The sequence below is a fragment of the Cannabis sativa genome, chromosome 6, assembly GCF_029168945.1.
Source record: "Cannabis sativa cultivar Pink pepper isolate KNU-18-1 chromosome 6, ASM2916894v1, whole genome shotgun sequence".
Lineage (NCBI taxonomy): Eukaryota > Viridiplantae > Streptophyta > Magnoliopsida > Rosales > Cannabaceae > Cannabis > Cannabis sativa.
The window spans coordinates 8,942,511-8,964,542 of NC_083606.1; the positions used below are offsets into that span (position 1 = coordinate 8,942,511).

Consider the following 22,032-nt stretch of genomic DNA (forward strand, 5'->3'; position numbering starts at 1 on the left):
ATGAAAAAATATTATTTTTTTACCATGACGACTAACATCAAAAATAACTTTTTATTTTTTTCTTATATTTTGTTAACACATTAATAATCAAATTTTAAACTTGAGTCAACTTCAATACACCAACCAATATCATATAATATACTTAAAATATCTATTTTTTTTTTTTTTTGAAAAATGAAATATCAACTTCATTAAAACTAGCATTCTGAATACAAGATGGCATGAAGGTCAGCCAGAACATTATCCTCAAGAATGCTACGATCAGAGTAGAATCGAGAGCGTCTAGCCACAAAATGGGCCACTCGATTTGCTGATCGTTTAATAAAACGTAAACTATTATTAGGTGAAGAAGACAATAAAATTTTACAATCATTAGTAATCAAACCAAAGACATTAGACATTTGTTGTTTACTAAAGATTGCTTGAACAGCACAGTCGAGTTGAGCATGTATGCCCTTAAAAAGCTCTGTGGCAGTTAGTCCTTCATTTTCTTTTTAACTGTTGTAACAACCTGTTATTCATATTCCTTATCCTTATAACCTCTTCTTTTCGAAAATTAACTGTTCCCTCTTTTCTGCTTTTTGAATTTTCTGCACTAATCTTTCTGTATCCATGCCCGATTGTAGTTCCTTGCATGGATAATCTTTTGAATGATATGAATCATACATTAACCTTGACTGAATCTGAAAGAGAAGTTCAAACTCTCCCTACTGGTTTGTCCATTGGTAGGAATGCTCCACCGAACCATGTTCTCTATGCCAGGGTCATTTCAGCACGCGACATTAATCGGAAGACCTTTAAAATAAAGATGAGTGGTTTTTGGAAAGGCCAATTTCCAGTCACCATCACTGATCATCACTCGGGTCTCTTCCTTGTTTCCTTTGGCTGTCTTGGAGACCTCAGGAAAATCTTGCTCTTGGAACCTTGGCACTTCCAAAATCACCTTATTGTACTCTCTTCTCCTACTGCTCTTCATGCGGCCAGTCCAGAATCTATGATCCTTACTCCTTTCTGGATCCAACTACACAGATTACCATTCTTAAGTAAAACTAAACAGATGGCTGAATGGGCTGGTAATCTTCTGGGTACTTATGTTGATGTTCATGAGGATTCGTTGAATGAAGGTTGGGGACCCTTCTTGCGTTTCCGTGCCATCCTAGACATCTCCAAGCCACTCCTTCGAGGAAAGATGGTTAAACTACAGGATTCTCAAGATGAATTTTGGCTCGAATTTCGCTATGAGCGTTTGCCTGAATTTTGCTTTGAGTGTGGAACTATTGGACATCCTTTTGAATCTTGTCATACCTTCCTTGAACAAATTTACAATGGTGTTGAACCATTGCTTGAATATGGTCCTTCTATGATTGGTTCTCCATTGCCTGAATCCAATTATGATCGTTATAGGACTGATTTCTTTAAAGGAGGAGTTTGGCCACTTATGACTCGACTTGCTAAAAAGTCTTTCACTGCTGCAATACCAAATCTATCAACAATTCCTCTCCATTTGCCTAATAATCTGACTACCCGTGAGTATTCGAACCCCCCACAGCCACATTCATCTTTAATTTCCTCTTCTTCTTCCACTCATGTATCAACTTTTAATACTGTACCAATGACAACTGGTGTTACTTCATCTAAGGAAGCCTCTGTTATTCCTTTTCCACAATACCTCACATTAAAACCCATGATTGCTACTTATCCACCCACTCCACAAATCGTTAAATCTTTCCCTCACACTTCCTCACTGCCAATCTCTTTTCCTTCGATTCCTTCCACTCCTAGTACCATTGTTTCCACATTTCCTTCTGCAGCAGGCCAATCCCCTCGGTCTCTATCAAAAGGCAAAGCTGTTCTTGAGTATGATATTGGTACAGAGAATATCAATCCCAACAAGCAATTTAAAAGGCAAATCGACTCTGAGTCCCTTCGCAATGTTCTAAAACGTTGCAGATCAAATGTTCACTCTACTCAGTTGGCTTCTTCAGCACCAACAAGTACTTCTACTCTACCTGTTTCCTGTGTCAATGATCTGGATTCAGTGGAGTCTCAGTCTGATGTCTCAGCGGTTGTTGCTCCGCAACACCGCGCACAGCCATGAATGTTATAAGTTGGAATGCCCGGGGATTGGGGAACCCGTGCGCATTCAGACATTTGCGCTTGCTTGTTCATGAGCAAGGCCCCTGTGTTCTGTTCATCATGGAAACTAAGTTAGAATCTGGTAATGTTGATAGATTTCGAAATAAACTACACTTTCCTCATGGCATTGAAGTACCTCGGCTTGGTCTAAGTGGTGGACTTATGCTTCTATGGAAGTCTCATATCACTATTTCTATTAATAATTATTCTACAAATCATATTGATTGTTTTATGGAAAGTAATGATGGTCCGTCCTTACACTTTACTGGTTTTTATGGGCATCCTTGTGCTTCTCAGAGGCATCTTACTTTGACTTTGCTACGTCGATGCTTCGATATTGCACCTCTGTCTCCGTGGTTGGCTTTAGGTGATTTTAATGAGATTCTTTCTCATGATGACAAAATTGGTGGCTCCACCAGGAATGCTTCTCAAATTACTGCCTTTAGAGCCACTCTTGATGCATGTAAACTTTCTCAAATACCTTTTGAAGGTGAAAGAACTACATGGACTAATAAGAGCCAAGGAAATGGGAATGTGAAAGAGAGACTTGACTATGGTTTTACCAATAATCATTGGGATTCAACTTTCCTTATTCCTACTTTGAGACATTTGAACTTTGATAATTCGGATCATCGGGCCCTCAAAGCAACTATTTGTACTAGTTCAGATCAGATCAATGTCCCAAAGTTTAAGTCAAGGTTTCGCTTTGAAAAAATATGGTTGCAGGAAGATGATTGTGCTGACATAATTTTGTCTAATTGGAAGAATAATAACAGTAGCCCGTTAGCTCAATTGACTACCAATATCTCCAACTGTGCTTCAAATCTTCAAAAATGGCATTTTGAACACTTTGGCAATCTGAAATCTGACATTAAGGACTCCCATGACCATGTAGCTGCTCTACAAAATTCTTCCAGTGCAGATCCACAACATTTTGAGGCTTTAAAAAATTCTGAAATGATCTTGGATGAATTATTAGCTCGAGAAGAGGACTATTGGCATCAAAGAGCTAGAATTTCATGGATGAAATCTGGAGATTCGAATACAAAGTTTTTTCATCAACGTGCAAACTCTCGATCGACCAATAATCGTATCAAGAAACTCCGTGATGCTAATGGTAATAACCAAACCAGTACCACTGCTATGTTGGACATTATTACCACATACTTTCAGTCTCTTTTCAGCAGCCAAGAGGTGGATGAACATGCTATTTGTACTATCATTGACTCTATTCCAACAACAATTGATGATGCTTCCCAGAATATCATATCGGCTCCTTACACAGCAGAAGAAGTTCGTACTGCTCTACGTACTATGAGTGATGATAAAAGCCCCGGGGTTGATGGTATGTCCGTCATGTTCTTTACCAATTACTGGCACATTGTGGGTTCACTTGTCACGGATGCAATTCTGGATGTGTTGAACAATGGTGCAGATCCTACACTCATTAATAAAACCATAATCACACTAATACCGAAGGTTAAGAAGCCACAACTTATCACTCAATATAGGCCGATCAGTTTGTGCACCGTTCTTTACAAGCTAATATCTAAATCAATTGTTCTGCGTATTCAGCCGTTCTTACCTTTGGTTATCTCTGAGTATCAAAGTGCTTTTCTGTCTCAAAGATTGATCACTGACAATGTCCTTGTTGCATTTGAATTGCTCCATTCCCTTAAGAATCGTAAAAGAGGCACACAAGGTTATGCGGCAATTAAATTGGATATGTCGAAAGCTTTCGATCGTGTTGAGTGGCCTTATCTTGCTCAAGTAATATTAAAGATGGGATTTGGATCTGTTGTCATTGACTTGATACTCCGCTGCCTGCAATCAGTCACATATTCCTTCCTTTTAAATGGACAAGTGTTGGGTGAGTTAGTACCTACACGTGGAATTAGACAAGGTGATCCACTCTCACCTTATCTTTTCTTAATTTGTGCGGAAGGACTTTCAAGGCTGCTGCAAACTTCAGAACAAAATGGATCATTGCACGGGTTAAAAGTCTCTAGAACTGCTCCTTCGGTGTCCCATCTCTTTTTTGCTGATGATAGTGTACTCTTTTGTCGAGCAAATCATCAATCAGCACGATCTATTAAGCATATTCTAGACATCTATGGACGGGCTTCAGGTCAAGTGGTTAACCAAGACAAGTGTGTGCTTTCTTTCTCCCCAAATACAAAGTCTCAAAACCAAGATTTTTTCCAACATCTGCTCAACATGCCAATACAGCCTTGTCATGAGGAATATCTTGGTTTGCCATCTTTTGCTGGTAGAGATAAAACAAAGCTTTTCAGCAGTATTACAGATAAAATATGGAAGTTACTTAGCAGCTGGAAAGAGCAATTATTCTCAGTTGGTGGTAAAGAGGTTCTATTGAAAGCGGTTGTGCAAGCTATCCCAACTTATGCTATGAGTTGCTTCCGTCTGCCAGTCTCTTTGTGTAACCAAATTGAAAGCATGATGTCAAACTTCTGGTGGGGATCAACTTCATCAGGTAATGCAATTCATTGGAAAAATTGGAATTCCCTTTGCAAGGCTAAAGTACATGGTGGTTTAGGCTTTCGGAATTTCATTCTTTTCAATCAAGCACTCCTTGCTAAACAAGCTTGGAGATTGTTGGAATCTCCGAACTCTCTCCTTGGACGTGTTCTACATCACAGATATTTTCTAAATGGGACCTTACTTGCAGCAGGGTTAGGTGCTACTCCATCTTTAACATGGAGAAGTATTGTTTGGGGGAAAGAGCTTCTAGTTCAAGGTTTGAAATGGAGAGTGGGTACTGGTGAAAACATCACTTGTAAATCAGATTCATGGCTTCCTGGTCACACTACTTTCACTCCTTTCTCCTTCAAAGGACCTGATGCTTCTTTACAGGTTGCTGATATTATAGATCAACATCGACAATGGGACATCACAGCTATATCGGCTAACTTTGGTCCAGCTGATTTTGACAGGATTTTGGCTATACCACTTAGCCTTTTTCCTGCTGAAGATGTTCTTATCTGGAATGGTACTACTTCAGGATGCTACACAGTCAAATCTGGTTATCAATTTGCTGTCTCATTGGCTGACTCTCATGAAACAAACACCAGCACTACTCTTGACTCTTGGTGGACAAAATTCTGGAAGCTGAAGCTTCCCTCAAAGATTCGCATTTTTGTTTGGAAGGTTTTTCATAATGCTTTGCCCGTAGCATCTGAGTTACATAGGAAACACATTGCTGAAACACCTTTCTGTCCTTTATGCAAAGTCCACAAAGAAACTATAAATCATGCTCTTTTTTTCTGCACAAGAGCTAAAGATGTGTGGCGACAGTCTCTGCTGGTTTTTAATTTCAAAATGGCTGCTTCTACTACTTCAGCAGATTTCTTGCTCTATGTCTCGGCTAATACCTCCTCCACTGAGTTTGAAAAATTCTTGGTAATTTGCTGGAGTATATGGTTTGAACGTAATGCTGAATACCATGATAAACCATCAAAGAAGGCTGCTGCAGTATTGGATTTTGCTACAAACTACCTTCTGAAATATCAAAATGCTCAGGCTTCCTCTTTGAACAATGCTGGTACTGCTACATCAACTGCTTCACGGGCTTCAGTGACTCAAGAAACACCATTGCCACCACCAACTGCTCTATGGACTGCCCCGCCGCTTGGCAAACTTAAATTGAATTCTGATGCTGCATGTAACAAAGCTTTGGGTAAAATTGGTATCGGTGCTGTGGTGAGAGACTCATTTGGAGTTATAGTTGCTGCCTTATCGAAACCAATACAAGGGTGTTTCAAACCTGAAGAAATGGGAGCTGTAGCTCTTGCTCACTCTCTGAAATGGGCTGTCAATCTTGGATTATCAATTAATTTCATAGAAACTGATTCTTTATTGGTGGTTCAAGGTTTAAAAATAGCATATATGTGTAATTCTGCTTTTCATTTGATTTTAAACGATGTAAACTATTTAGTATCCTTTTTCCCACGAGCACAGATCACTCATGTTAGACGATCTGCTAATACTTATGCTGATGTTTTGGCTAAGTTTGCTCTTACGGTGGATACTGATGTTTCTTGGTTGGAGGAATTTCCACCTCCACTTATGACTGTTATGTAATATTTTCCTATTAATATAATGGTCTTTTCTCAAAAAAAAAAAAAAAAGATTGCTTGAACAGTGAGTAGGTTGTCAGTTTCCACCTCAATCGTGCTCCACCCTTTGGCTTTTAACCAACTAAGGGCCTCCTTAACCCCTAAAGCCTCAACAACCTCAGCCTTGTAATTCCTATGGTAATATTTGGCAATAAAGTCGATAAGTTGGCCATTCGAATCACGTGCAACCACACCAAACCCATAGGCATTTTCCTTCTCAAATATTGCACCATCGACATTGATCTTAACCGTATTAGAAGCAGGTGTCGTCCATTGCTCAATGTTACTACCATCATGCAAGAGAGAGGATGATAATAAACATGTTTTATCTTGAGCTTTTCGCCGATGATCAAGAGTAACCCAAGCCGAAGTGAGAATTTGAGTAGAAGAGGAAGCTTTTTTATCCCAAACTAAGATGTTTCTTGCTTTCCAAAGAGCCCAACAAATCAAAACCACACGACAAATAACATCATCATCATATCTATTAAACACACTGTCAAGCCAGTGTCCAATAGTACCATTCGGATCAGCATGAGGGATCAAATCAGCTTTTTGCCAACAACTTAAAGCAAGAGGGCAGTTGAGAAGAATATGAGAAGCTGTCTCAACATGTTGAAGGCAAACAGGACAAGTAGGGGAAATACTTACACACTTAGTAACCAGTTGGAGACAAGTTGGTAGAGCATCAGAAACTGCTCTCCACATGAAGTTCTTCACTTTAGGTGGTATTTTAAGGTGTCAAAGTTTGTGCCAGAATACCGAATTGTTCACACCAGGCCGAGTATTTTTCTGAAGCTGAAGCTTGGAATAAGCAGATTTTACAGTGTAGCCGCCTGTTCTATCACCAGTCCATGACCAACAATCTTCAACAGTTGCAAAACTAAGAGGGATTCCAAGAAATAAATCTGCATCCCGAGTGTTAAACATATCCTTGACAAGAGAGACGTCCCAGCTTCGAGTAGATACATCAAAGAGAGAACTAACCATCTACTCATTAAGACCCGGTCCTGTAGTAGAGACATAGGGGTTGACAGGATCAGGAAGCCAAGGTTGTTTGAGAATGTGTGTTGAAAGCCTAGTACCGATAGTTATTCTAGCCCCAAGATGAACCAAATTCTGTGCACTCCAAATACTACGCCAGAAAAAACTAGGATTGTTACCCAATTCAGCATTTAGAAAGTCAGTGCGAGGGTAATATTTAGCTTTATACACCTAACTAGCAAGAGACGATGGTGAACAGAGAAGTCTCCAACCTTGCTTAGCTAACATGGCAATGTTGAAATCATGGAGATGTCGAAAACCCATACCCCAGATTCTTTAGGTGCAGCCATACGATCCCAAGACATCCAGATGATGCCTTGTCCATTGGAACTTTTTGTTTTCCACCAAAAGTTTGCCATAATTTTCTCAATGTCTTGGCAAATACCCAACGGAATGAGGAAGACACTCATGGCATAAGTTGGAAGGGATTGGATGACAGACTTAAAACATCTATTTAATACAACAATTTTCATATGTTTTTAAAAAGCTTATAAAATATTTAAATAGTATCTTCAGCATAATAGAATTGGTTACGTAAAATTATTGTGTATTATAATTTTTCTAGTAAGTTATTAGCAAGTGCTTACAGTTTATTGTATATCATATTATTACGAAAGAATGTGCGTATAATTATTTTACACAACAAAATAACATGATGTTACTTAAAATAAAGTTTTTTTTAGGTAACATCATGTTATTTTGCTTTATAAATTTTGCTTTTTAAAATCAATCTAAATTGCTTCACAAAATAATTACTGATTTAGATACTATTTAGTAACTTTTAAATATGAAATATTATGATATTTATAGTAACTCATAAAATTAGTTGGTACACTAATTTTGTTCAAATTTAAAATTTAGTTACTTGTTTGTTATTACAAAAGATATCAAAATATTACTTTTAATTCTGATCACTTTTTTTGATGTCGACAAAAAACTATAAAATTTATTACATTTCACCACGTAAATATCAAATTATTTCGAGAATTGTTGTTGGTTATTAAAATACCGGCTATAATGTAATAGTTTTACACACGCATATCAGTGGTTTTTTTTTGAAATAGATTGACACATATACCAATATACCTTAGTGGTTCTCTTTTAGGCTTCAGTACCTACACGTTTTTTTTTTGTGATTACTTTTTTTTTTATCTTTTATGTGACTCATGACATATACCATAATTTTTTTTAACAATGATGATAAACTTGTCAAATATTCTCTTTCTTTTTCTTCTTCTCCTTTTTTTCTATTAAATATTTTAGGTTTATTTTTATATTTTGTTAATAAATAAATAAAAAATACTTAAATTTAAATAAAATTTAATGTATTAAATAACTTAATAAGTTACTATTTTTTTTTTTTAGACATTACAAGATTAAATAAAAATAATATTTTTATAAAACTATTTTAATAGATTTATAAAATAATTTGTAAATAAATTGAATAGTACCTGGCACTTCATGAGTTACATTAAAAGAAAAAACGTAACCTCAAGGTATCTTAAATAATAAAATAACATAATATAGCTTAAAAATATAGAATAATTTTATGGTAGGGACATTGGTTTTGTTCCTATAATATAAAGACATCTTATAATATTTGATATCGATAACTTTTGAGTGTACATATTATCGAATTTATACTTGTGAGTACTAGATTAGTGGAGAAAAATAACAACTTTAATATAAAAGTTAATTGAAAAAAATATGATTGGTCATGGATATGATTCATTGGAGTTGGCAATTCACACACTAAATTCACTTGGACCAATAGGAGAAGAAGGGAATGACTAGGGGAAGAGAGAATTGAAAATACTAAATAAATATTTGATGGAAAAATATGTTTTGTTTTTTCTCTTGTTAGAGCATCTCCAATGGAGAGCTATAAATATGATGCGTTGCCATTTTTAAAATTTTTTACAAAAAGTTAAGTCCAATGGTGATCTAAAATGTGTGCCGAATTATTGACACAAAAAATAACATGTGCCAAATTTTAACCCACAATAAACGACACATTTTTACTTGCCTATTTGACACTCATTAATACTATTCATTAATAAAAATGTTAATGAATATTAATGATAATATTGACTTTTATAACTATAAAAAATTGGTCAAATATAGCTATATGGTATATTTTAGGTCAAATTTATCTCAAAATATACACCATCTGTTGGAGATGGTCTTAAGTTTTTTGACAAAATTTTGTTCCAAAGTTATCAAATACGAATATAAATCAAATTCAGAATAATATAAGGGGTAAATAGCAGCATAAGTATCCAAAGTTTTGAGTTTGTAAGTGATATAGACCCAATGATTTTTTTAGTGGCATAAGTACCCAATGTTTATAAAATTGTAATTTTTCTCTATTTTCGTCAGTACAGACTCCATTTTAAATTTATTAAAAGAAGATTTGGAACTAACTGATACTACATATTTCTGTCTAGACTAAATAATCTGGGTCTTATATGTGCCTTGTTTAAAATAATAACAGAGTCTATACTTGATAAAATTAGAGAAAAATTACAGTTTTATAAACACTGGGTACTTATGCCGCTAAAAAAAATCATTGGATTAATGCCGCTTACAAACTCAAAACTTTGGGTACTTATACCACTATTTACCTTAATATAAAAGATTACATGAAGTTCTCAAAGCTTTTACAAGCTTATCTTTAGTTCAATTTTTATTTTATGTAATTTAATAAAAAAACATAAGAAACTATACAGAAAATAAAATGTAAGAAACAAATTGTGTAAAGAGAGAAAAAAAAATCTATTGTTGTATTTTTTACAGAAAAGAAGAAAAAAAAAAGACAAAAAATAATTATTTGACAAAATACGTTATAGAGAAATAAAATAAAAATAGATTATAGATTATAGAAATATGAGACGATAGAATGAGATTATTTCATCTGAAACAAGTGGAAGATAGAGAAGACTCAATAGGAAAAAAATTGGTTAAAGAAATATTGAAGAAATATTGTTTAAAATTATTTGGATGGTATTGAAAATTTTACAAACATGAATAAGAGAAGAGCAATGAGAGAAACAAAAAGAGATAATGGTAAAAGAAAAAGAGAGGAGAGAGAAAATATATTATTTTATTAATTTATTGAATTATTATTTATGTCTGATAAATAATTAGTGTACTCTAAATATTTACTATTTTATACACTTATCTATTTATTATGGTTAAATTTATTATCAATGGTTATAAAAATATTTCTACCATATAGACAAAACAATAGTTCTTACTATAGACATATCCTAATTTATATATCTATTCTATATAAAATGTGCCTATATATCTGAAATTCTTAGTTTATGAGAAATTTATGGGTGACTTTTTATTTTTATTTAATAAAATAATAAAATATTATTTATATATAATAAAATAATAATAAAACAAATCCTATTAATATTTGAACTGATATTTAGTATATTTCAACTCTATATATAATCACAACTATAACTCTAGAAATTAAAAATATATATATATAATAAATTGAACAAAATTATATATATAGCTAGGTTTCCTCTAGCTATTTATCTTCATTTATATATATATTTTTTTTCAATCGCAATCCACTCCCACTATTCAATAAACAGAGCAAGCAAATTCTTATTGCCGTCTAGATGGATGAGTGAATCTGCGAAAAATGGAGGATCAAACGCAAATTCGCCGTGAGAAATTCAAAAAAATCGTCCCCCAATTTCAGGTTCTGATCCAATTGGGTCTTCTTTTTATTCGTAAATCATCCCCCAATTTTTAAGATTAATTTTTCATTTTCTAACATTTTGGGATTTTTGTCTCCTTATTGAATCTTTTCAAATCTGCATTGTTTCTCAGCAAGCTCTGATATAAATTAGAATAAGAATGTCCAAATTATAATAGGAAAAGGAATATATAGATATCTAATTTTTAAATTCTTTATGGCGAACTAAATAATAAATAAAAAAAAAGATAAAAAAATAAAATAAAAGCTAAATAACAAAAAAAAAATAATAAATAAAAAAAGATAAAAAATAAAACAAAAGCTAAATAACAATTCATTATTATTTTAAATGTCGTTTGTTAATTCAAACCACCAGGGCTACTCAAAGCCCCAACTTTGGTAAATGTCGTTTGTCATGTTATACGGAGACTAAGCTATGTCATTTGACATTTGTTATGTTTAACCTTCACATCAAAAAACATGTTGTTATATTCTATATTTGGATTATGTTAAAAATTTGATCTTATGAAGAATACGTTTAATTAGCTTAATGTGTTTTACTATGCATTATATTCATATACAGTCCTTCTTTTTCTTTTCTATCTTCGAAAGGATAGTTAATAAATATAATATATAGCTTTTTTTTTTTGAAATAATATATAGCTTTTTTCACTCTCTCTAATATGAAATAACAAAAAAAATCATAAAATTACCCATGCACGTTGGGTCCACATGAGTCAAAAAATCATAAAATTATCCTTTACAAAAATATACACTGATATTTTTAAATTTTTTTTTTTTGATGATCTTAAAAAATATTATAAAAATAATATCAAAACAAAAAAAAATTACTTACCCTAATTTCGTTTTATCTTAAGAAAAAAGAAAATTAACTTTCTAATTATTTTTTTTTTCACAGGAAAAAAGAACTTACCCTAATTTCGTTTTATCTAAAGATTTTTTTTTTTATTTATATTAAAAATAAAATGGTTTATTATTAAAAATAAAATGGTTTATGAGAAATTCATGGGTCACTTTCATTTATATATAATAAAATAAATCTCATTAAATCCAAAAAAAAAATACGATTGGGTTTTTGCTGTTGTATATGTAACGCCCTAATGCTAAGGCACGCTACAGTGCTTTTTCACTTATTGTGCAATCTTTGCTAATCAAAGAAATTTCTCGAAAAACGTGTCAAATTAAAACTTTTGCTTTAAATATTAAACTTTGTAATATAATATAATATTTACAAATTCCGGGATCCCGTTTTCAAACTTTGTAAAATTTACTTTTCAAACTATACATTTCAAAATACATAATTTCCAGGTCGCACAACGACTTTCAAAATACAACTCCCAGATGTCCCGAGACCGAACACTCCAGGTCACGCTGCTTGACATGTACAATCTCACCCGAGCTCAGGTTCATTCTTGTTCAGCCTTCGCCTTTCCTTTACCTACACATGGAAGCAGAAACTGTGAGTCAACGTACTCGCAAGAAATGCATATAACATACCATATAATTTCCGACCTGTAAATAGGCGCCCATACACCTATTTACAGAGCTTAACAGATGAGTATGAACGTTCAACACCAGGGTACAACCACTATACCACATACACATCGTACCTCACTGTACGAGTGTTGGTAGGGTTTACCCCGAACACTGAGTAACACTGAGTGATGTACCACACACCTTAGTATTTTCCCGTGCCCATGTTGGTATCACTGTATCGTACTCACAACCACAATAATCACTATACCAATGCACTCTATAACTTATTCATACAAGTGTTGGTAGTGCTTAACATAATTCAAGCATGCATATACAAACACATATACACACATTCATATAATCACATCATATATTATACACAGTTCTTACCTATTTTTCGAATTCAAGTGTGCTGGCCGACCTGAACGGAAATCACGTGCTAGATGGATGCCCTAATCACAATAATTGCAACACAGATGAGTGACTCGCTAAATCACTTTCCGGGACTTAAACTTGAAACTAAAAGTTTCCCTATCGATAAACCTCATGGTAATACCCTAAATATCTCAAAATTGGCCAAAACTAGGGTTCTGGAAATTCCCCCAACAGGCAGACCGGTTCCCAACCGGAAATTCGGTTCTGGGTCACCATCCGGTCGACCGGTTGGTACAGGTCCCCCAGAACCGGAATTCCGGTTCTGTGCTGGGAACCCAAAAATTTCCCCCATGACCTCAAATCTCAACCAAACTTTATCAAACTCTCCAGTACACCTATACAATGCATAAACAACCATTTCCAACTAACAATTCACAGAACAAACCAACAATACTCAACTTGCCATTAAAGACCAAAGCTTTGAACTCTATGTTCAAAGTTGCATAAAACTAACACCAAGCATCAAAACCAGTTGCTAGGGACTTAGATTAACTCAAATGAACCCTAATTTTTGGACTAAACAAACATCACACTCTAACAGCCACTGTTTAGGAAAAACATAACTTAAAATCAATGAAAAAGCCTAAAATAACATCTTCAAAGGTTCTAGGGCTTACCTTAGATGAAACCTCCTTGAATCCTAGCTTAATCCTAGAAAATGGAAGAGAAAAATCTGATCTTTGCCCTTGCTTAGCCCCAGCCGAAAGAGAGAGAGAGAGAGTTCAAGAATAACTAAATTTCCAATTTTCCTTCTTTTCTTAATTCTTTTCTTTTCTTCAAAGTAATCTCTTATTTTTCAATCATCAATAAAATTAACTAGGTGTCATCACCCATGGCTACCACCTACTCCCACCAAGGAAAAGACTAAAATGCCCTTTAGACTTAAAACTAGGGTATTTCTAAAACTAGGAGTAAAATGGTCAATTTCCATAACCCCGCTCAATCCCGATAATTTATTTTCTCTAAAATATTTTCCACTATAAAATAAGGTTCTAAACTTACCCATGTGATCAATCTAGCCATCCATCGCATTTTCCGTTGTCGCCGAGCAAAAATTACAAAAATAACATATTTCACATATAAGCTAAATAATACCCCTAGAGTTTAATAAAATCTCCGGAATTGAGAAATTATAACTCTAATATTTATTTCTAAATATTGGGGTCTACAATTAAATTAATTCATAAATAATAATAAAATAATAAAAATTAGTGCTAATTGCCCTTACTAATCCAAATTACTAGAGCGGTCATTACAATTATCCCCCCGTTAATAGGATTTCGTCCTCGAAATCTAACCTGAATAGCTCTGGATGTTGAGTCCTCATATCCGACTCCAATTCCCAGGTGGCTTCTTCCACCTTACTGTTCCTCCAGAGCACCTTAACCAGTGCAATAGTCTTTTTCCGAAGAACTTTTTCCTTTCTATCCAAAATCTGAACAGGTTGCTCTTCATAGGATAAGTCTGGTTGTAGTTCAAGGGCTTCATAACTCAAGACATGAGTCGGGTCTGACACGTATTTTCTTAACATAGAAATGTGAAATACGTCATGAACAGCTGATAATGCTGGTGGTAAGGCTAGCCGATACGCTACCTGCCCGACCTTCTCGAGTATCTGAAATGGCCCAATGAACCTAGGGCTTAACTTACCCTTCTTCCCGAAGCGCCTAATACCTTTCATTGGTGAAACTCGCAGGAAAACATGTTCCCCTGCCTGAAATGTAACATCTCTGCGCTTCGGATCAACATAACTTTTCTGCCTGCTTTGAGAAGCAAGCATCCGAGCCTTGATCTTATCAATAGCTTCATTGGTCCTCTGCACTAACTCTGGACCCAAGTACTTCCTTTCTCCCGTCTCGTCCCAATGAATAGGAGAACGACATTTTCTACCATATAACATCTCATAGGGAGCCGTCCCTATTGTACTCTGGTAGCTGTTGTTGTAGGAGAATTCAATTAAAGGCAAGTACTTACTCCATGAACCCTCAAAGTCCATGACACAGGCTCGTAGTAAGTCTTCTAAAATCTGAATAGTTCTTTCTGACTGACCATCAGTCTGAGGGTGAAAGGCTGTACTAAACTTTAACTTGGTACCCATAGCCTTCTGAAGACTCACCCAAAACTTCGATGTGAACTTTGGATCTCTATCTGATACAATAGATTTAGGGGCTCCATGGAGACGAACTATCTCCTTCACATACAGTTCAGCGTACTGATCCACTGAATATGTAACTTTCACTGGTAGAAAATGAGCCGACTTTGTGAATCTGTCCACGATGACCCATACTGAATCATACATCCCCGTAGTTCGAGGCAAACCAGTTACAAAGTCCATTGCAATGTCCTCCCACTTCCATTCTGGAAGGACTAAAGGTTGCAATAATCGTGTCGGCCTCTGATGTTCAGCTTTACTTTGCTGGCAGGTTAAACACTTGGACACGTAGTCCACCACATCTCTTTTCATCCCATACCACCAGAAGTAGGGTTTCAAATCTTGATACATCTTGGTGGTTCCCGGATGCAACGAATAAGGCGTGGTGTGAGCTTCATCCAGTATTTCTTTCTTAAGCTCATCAACACTGGGAACACACACTCGAGCTTTATATAACAACATTCCACTGTTCGAGACTGAAAAGTCTCTAGGCCGACCAGCCACTACTTCGCCTCGAACCTTAACTAGCTCGGGATCTTCCAGCTGTGCCTTTCTGATTCTCTCCAACAGGTCAGATTGGAGTGTTAAATTATGTAATTTTCCGACCACGAACTCAATTCCTGCACTAACCATTTCCTAGGCTAGTTGAGGAGCTATCATAACTGTAGTACAAACTTGCCCTGGACCTTTTCTGCTTAAAGCATCGGCCACAACGTTGGCTTTCCCGGGGTAATACAGTATTTCACAATCGTAGTCTTTAACCAACTCCAACCACCTTCTCTGCCTCATATTCAGATCTTTCTGGGTGAAAAAGTATTTAAGACTCTTATGATCTGTATAAATTTCACACTTTTCACCGTAAAGATAATGTCGCCATATCTTTAAAGCAAAAACCACAGCAGTGAGCTTTAAATCATGAGTTGGGTAACGCTGCTCATAATCTTTCAATTGACGAGAGGCATAGGCTATGACTCTGTCAGCTTGCATCAGAACACATCCCAGACCCTGTCTGGATGCATCACAGTACACCACAAATTTCTCTTGATCTGATGGCATAGCTAACACCGGAGCTGTTATCAAACGTTGCTTCAACTCCTGAAAGCTTGTCTCACACTTATCTGACCACACAAATCTCTGATTTTTCTTGGTCAATTCGGTTTGGGGCATAGAAATTTTAGAAAATCCTTCGACGAAACGTCGATAATACCCTGCTAACCCGAGAAAACTTTGAACTTCCGTCACAGACTTGGGCCTTGGCCAATTCTTCACTGATTCTACCTTGTTTGGATCAACCATAATTCCATTCTTTCCAACAATATGACCTAGAAAGGACACCTCAGATAACCAGAATTCACACTTTTTGAACTTGGCATACAACGTGTGATCCCTAAGTCGCTGTAATACCATTCGAAGATGATGTTCGTGCTCCTCTTCTGACTGAGAGTATACAAGGATGTCATCGATAAACACTATAACGCAGTTATTGAGGAAATCCTTGAATACCCTATTCATAAGATCCATAAAGGCCGCATGAGCATTAGTCAATCCGAATGACATTACCAGAAACTCATAGTGCCCATATCTGGTTCTAAAAGCAGTCTTCGGTATGTCCTCCTCCCGAATTCTGAGTTGGTGATAGCCAGACCGTAAATCAATCTTTGAATACACTGTCTTTCCCTGAAGCTGATCGAACAAATCATCGATTCTGGGCAACAGGTACTTGTTCTTAATCGTCAGCTTGTTAAGTTCCCGATAATCAATACACATTCTGAGGGTACCATCTTTCTTTTTCACGAAGAGAACCGGAGCTCCCCAGGGCGATACACTGGGTCGAATAAACCCAATATCAAGCATCTCCTGAAGCTGCAACTTAAGCTCCTTGAGTTCTGCTGGAGCCATCCTATATGGAGCTTTAGAAACAGGTTCGACTCCAGGTGCCAGATCAATTACAAAGTCAATTTCTCGCTGTGGCGGCAATCCCGACAACTCCTCGGGAAACACATCAAGAAAATCTTTCACCACCCGGACTACCTCAGGCCCAAATGTTTCAGGTCTGCTGGAGTCAAATACCACCGCTAGAAATCCTACACAACCATTGCATAGTAAATCTCTAGCCCTCAGCACAGAAATAACCGGAACCCGAGACCCCTGAACTGATCCAACATAAACAAATGGATCTTCACCTTCCGGCTGAAAAGTCACCATTTTACGCCTACAATCTATACTGGCCGAATACTTGGATAAGAAATCCATTCCCAGTATAATGTCAAACTCAGTTAATTTCAATTCTATGAGGTCAGTACTTAATTCCCTATCCTCGATCCTAATTGGCATAGACCTAATGCGCCTATTAGAGATAACCAATTCCCCGCTAGGCATTAGGGTTCCAAACCGTCTTTCTAAAATATCACAAGGCCTACCCAAAAGATCAATTACTCTTGTAGCCACACATGAACGTGTAGCTCCCGAGTCAAATAATACTGTAAATAACAAGTTGTTGACGGGAAGCTGACCTGTCACAACAGAAGGACTGGCTTCAGCATCAGCTTGGGTAATGGCAAAGACTCGAGCAGGAACCGGTTTCACTTCAGCTTTCGGCTCCTCTTTCTTTGCCTGGGGGCAATCTTTCTTAAAATGTCCCACCATGCCACACTGGAAGCATGTCTTCCGGTTACACTCTCCCGGATGATGTTTCTTGCACCGTGGACACTCAGGATAAGAGTAACCCTGGCGTCCTCTTCTGCCTTGGTTCCCACGGAACCGCTTATTTTGCCCCGAGCCACCAGAAGCTGGAACAACTTTTCTTTTCTGCTCGGTGGTGGAGTCACCACCATCCCTACCATAAACAGGAATATGAACAGTGGGGGTTCCATCAACACTCGGAGTCACCCGGGGCTCCTGAAGGAATTTCACTGCCCCCTCAGCTCTCAAAGCCTTTTCAACCATCTCCGCATATGTGGTTGCTTCAGTGGTAGTAATCACTAGATCATGTCGAATCTTTGCACTCAAACCCGCCAAATATTTTTCTTTCTTGCTAAAATCAGTTGGCACAATTCCTGCTGCCAACTTGGCCAATCGGTCAAACTTCGTCGTATATTCAGTAACCGACATTCCCTCAGTTTGAACTAATTCGGTGAACTCTTTCCGCTTTGCACTGCGGACTGCTTCATTGTAATACTTGGAGTTAAACAACTCCTTGAATTCTTCCCAGGTCATCAGCGTGACGTCTCGAGTGAGGGTTATCAACTCCCACCACACGAGAGCGTCTTCCTGAAACTGAAAAGTGGCGCAGGTTACCCGGTCATTTCCTACCACTCCCATAAAATTGAGAATACGATCAATCACCGAAAGCCATTGCTCGGCCTTCATCACATCAGGGTCTCCCAGAAACATTGGAGGTGCCTGTTTCCGAAATCTTTCGTACAACGGCTCCATACGGTTGCCAACAACAGGTTGTTCTCCTGGCACCGCAGGAACTGCAACGGCCTGCACCACTTGAGGGGGCACGGAAGGAGGACCCTGCTGCCTCAATCTTTGGATCTCTTCATCTTGTTGGCGGATTCTATCTTGCATCTCCGCAAATCTTTTCTCCCAATCAGGAGTAGCTTGAGGTGGATTTACAGGGCGACCACCCTGAGCTCTGCCACGGCCACGGCCGCGACCACGTGGATTTTGAGGATTCCTCTGACCGCCTCCGGTCTCAACCATGCCACCCTGACTTCTTGTATTTCGCGGGGCGTCCATTTAATAGGACTTAGCCTGCGAATCCATAAGCCAGGCAGGTTAGACAGCGATCAAAACTTAACACCGCTCTTAAAGACTTAAAGGCAACACACTTTCTTTTTTTTTTATAATTAATTAAAATCTAATATGCTTCCTAACATGCTTTCACATTCACATTTATTTAAAGTACTAAACAAGTACGAGCTTACTGAACCGTGAACCGAGCTTTCTCTGATGAAGATTGTACATGTCATAGCAGGCTTCGGTAGACAAACCTGGCGGCTCTGATACCAAAATTGTAACGCCCTAATGCTAAGGCACGCTAAAGTGCTTTTTCACTTATTGTGCAATCTTTGCTAATCAAAGAAATTTCTCGAAAAACGTGTCAAATTAAAACTTTTGCTTCAAATATTAAACTTTGTAATATAATATAATATTTACAAATTCCGGGATCCCGTTTTCAAACTTTGTAAAATTTACTTTTCAACCTATACATTTCAAAATACATAATTTCCAGGTCGCACAGCGACTTTCAAAATACAACTCCCAGATGTCCCGAGACCGAACACTCCAGGTCACGCTGCTTGACATGTACAATCTCACCCGAGCTCAGGTTCATTCTTGTTCAGCCTTCGCCTTTCCTTTACCTACACATGGAAGCAGAAACTGTGAGTCACCGTACTCGCAAGAAATGCATATAACATACCATATAATTTCCGACCTGTAAATAGGCGCCCATACACTTATTTACAGAGCTTAACAGATGAGTATGAACGTTCAACACCAGGGTACAACCACTATACCACATACACATCGTACCTCACTGTACGAGTGTTGGTAGGGTTTACCCCGAACACTGAGTAACACTGAGTGATGTACCACACACCTTAGTATTTTCCCGTGCCCGTGTTGGTATCACTGTATCGTACTCACAACCACAATAATCACTATACCAATGCACTCTATAACTTATTCATAAAAGTGTTGGTAGTGCTTAACATAATTCAAGCATGCATACACAAACACATATACACACATTCAGATAATCACATCATATATTATACACAGTTCTTACCTGTTTTCCGAATTCAAGTGTGCTGGCCGACCTGAACGGAAATCACGTGCTAGATGGATGCCCTAATCACAATAATTGCAACACAGATGAGTGACTCGCTAAATCACTTTCCGGGACTTAAACTTGAAACTAAAAGTTTCCCTATCGATAAACCTCATGGGAATACCCTAAATATCTCAAAATTGGCCAAAACTAGGGTTCTGGAAACTCCCCCAACAGGCAGACCGGTTCCCAACCGAAAATCCGGTTCTGGGTCACCATCCGGTCGACCGGTTGGTACAAGTCCCCCAGAACCGAAATTCCAGTTCTGTGCTGGGAACCCAAAAATTTCCCCCATGACCTCAAATCTCAACCAAACTTTATCAAACTCTCCAGTACACCTATACAATGCATAAACAACCATTTCCAACCAACAATTCACAGAACAAACCAACAATACTCAACTTGCCATTAAAGACCAAAGTTTTGAACTCTATGTTCAAAGTTGCATAAAACTAACACCAAGCATCAAAACCAGTTGCTAGGGACTTAGATTAACTCAAATGAACCCTAATTTTTGGACTAAACAAACATCACACTCTAACAGCCACTGTTTAGGAAAAACATAACTTAAAATCAATGAAAAAGCTTAAAATTACATTTTCAAAGGTTCTAGGGCTTACCTTAGATGAAACCTCCTTGAATCCTAGCTTAATCCCAGAAAATGGAAGAGAAAAATCTGATCTTTGCCCTTGCTTAGCCCCAGCCGAAAGAGAGAGAGAGAGAGAGAGAGAGAGAGAGAGTTCAAGAATAACTAAATTTCCAATTTTCCTTCTTTTCTTAATTCTTTTGTTTTCTTCAAAGTAATCCCTTATTTTTCAATCATCAATAAAATTAACTAGATGTCATCACCCATGGCTACCACCTACTCCCACCAAGGAAAAGACTAAAATGTTCTTTAGACTTAAAACTAGGGTATTTCTAAAGCTAGGGGTAAAATGGTCAATTTCCATAACCCCGCTCAATCCCGATAATTTATTTTCTCTAAAATATTTCCCACTATAAAATAAGGTTCTAAACTTACCCATGTGATCAATCTAGCCATCCATCGCATTTTCCGTTGTCGCCGAGCAAAAATTACAAAAATAACATATTTCACATATAAGCTAAATAATACCCCTAGAGTTTAATAAAATCTCCGGAATTGAGAAGTTATAACTCTAATATTTATTTCTAAATATTGGGGTCTACAATTAAATTAATTCACAAATAATAATAAAATAATAAAAATTAGTGCTAATTGCCCTTACTAATCCAAATTACTAGAGCGGTCATTACAGTATATCTACGATTAGGTTTTCTTTAATTATTTATTGTATTCCTTTTCCTATTACAATTTGGACATTCCCATGTGATCACATATAATATTCCAATCCGCTCTTCTCTTTTTTTCTTCACAACTTAATAACAAAAAATATAAGTAATAATAATAAAAAAAAAGAAGTGTGACTTTTATCAAAGTTCACAAAACCAAGCATCAATGGCGAAAAAAATTCAACAAAGTTTACAGCTAATAAATGATTCTAAGTGCTCGGCATATGCATTAGTTTCCAGGAGCAAAGTTTTTTAAAGTTACGTAATAATTTACATATATGTTGCAAACACAATATACAAAAAAATAAAGAAGAATATGGAAGAAAGAAGAGACCATTATTCACATCTAGAAAGGCAGTGGAGATAATAATAGAAACTTTTCATTTTTTTTTCTTTTTTTTATCAATTTTTTTTTCTTTTTGAGTAAAGATAAATATGAAATTTTAATCGCATAGATTTTTATTTTAATAAAATATAGTATTTTAAAATAATTTAATAGTATTTTGTTATAGAATACTATCACTTTTTGTTAAAACTGGTTTTCACTTTTTGTCGACACTACCATATTGAATTTATCAACGAAAAAATGGACAATCTAGATATATGCAGACCCGGCTAGAATGAAAAGTGCAAAATACAAAAATTACACTATTGTCTCTATCGAAGCAAATGAAGATTGAAATCCACCAATGACTATCATTAGTTTTCTTATCTACAATTTTTTAGACAAATGCTATCTTCAATTATCAATAATTTAGAGATTGAT

At 36.4% G+C, this 22,032-nt stretch overlaps 3 protein-coding genes across 3 annotated transcripts; 1 reads left to right on the forward strand and 2 right to left on the reverse strand.

Annotated features, from left to right (window-relative positions):
- Nucleotides 1–2,094: 2,094 nt before the first annotated feature.
- LOC115700241 (uncharacterized) lies at nucleotides 2,095–6,237 on the forward strand. Its single transcript, XM_061117964.1, has one exon. It carries the CDS (start codon nucleotides 2,095–2,097, stop codon nucleotides 6,235–6,237), a length of 4,143 nt encoding a protein of 1,380 aa, XP_060973947.1.
- A 29-nt stretch (nucleotides 6,238–6,266) lies between these two features.
- On the reverse strand, nucleotides 6,267–6,977 carry LOC115694924 (uncharacterized). Its single transcript, XM_030622026.2, has one exon. It carries the CDS (start codon nucleotides 6,975–6,977, stop codon nucleotides 6,267–6,269), a length of 711 nt encoding a protein of 236 aa, XP_030477886.2.
- Nucleotides 6,978–7,259: 282 nt separating this feature from the next.
- LOC115694925 (uncharacterized mitochondrial protein AtMg00310-like) lies at nucleotides 7,260–7,723 on the reverse strand. The gene is made up of 2 exons (XM_030622027.1): nucleotides 7,580–7,723; nucleotides 7,260–7,484 (listed from the first exon to the last, which is right to left on the reverse strand). Exons 1-2 carry the CDS (start codon nucleotides 7,721–7,723, stop codon nucleotides 7,260–7,262), a joined length of 369 nt encoding a protein of 122 aa, XP_030477887.1.
- Nucleotides 7,724–22,032: the final 14,309 nt, after the last annotated feature.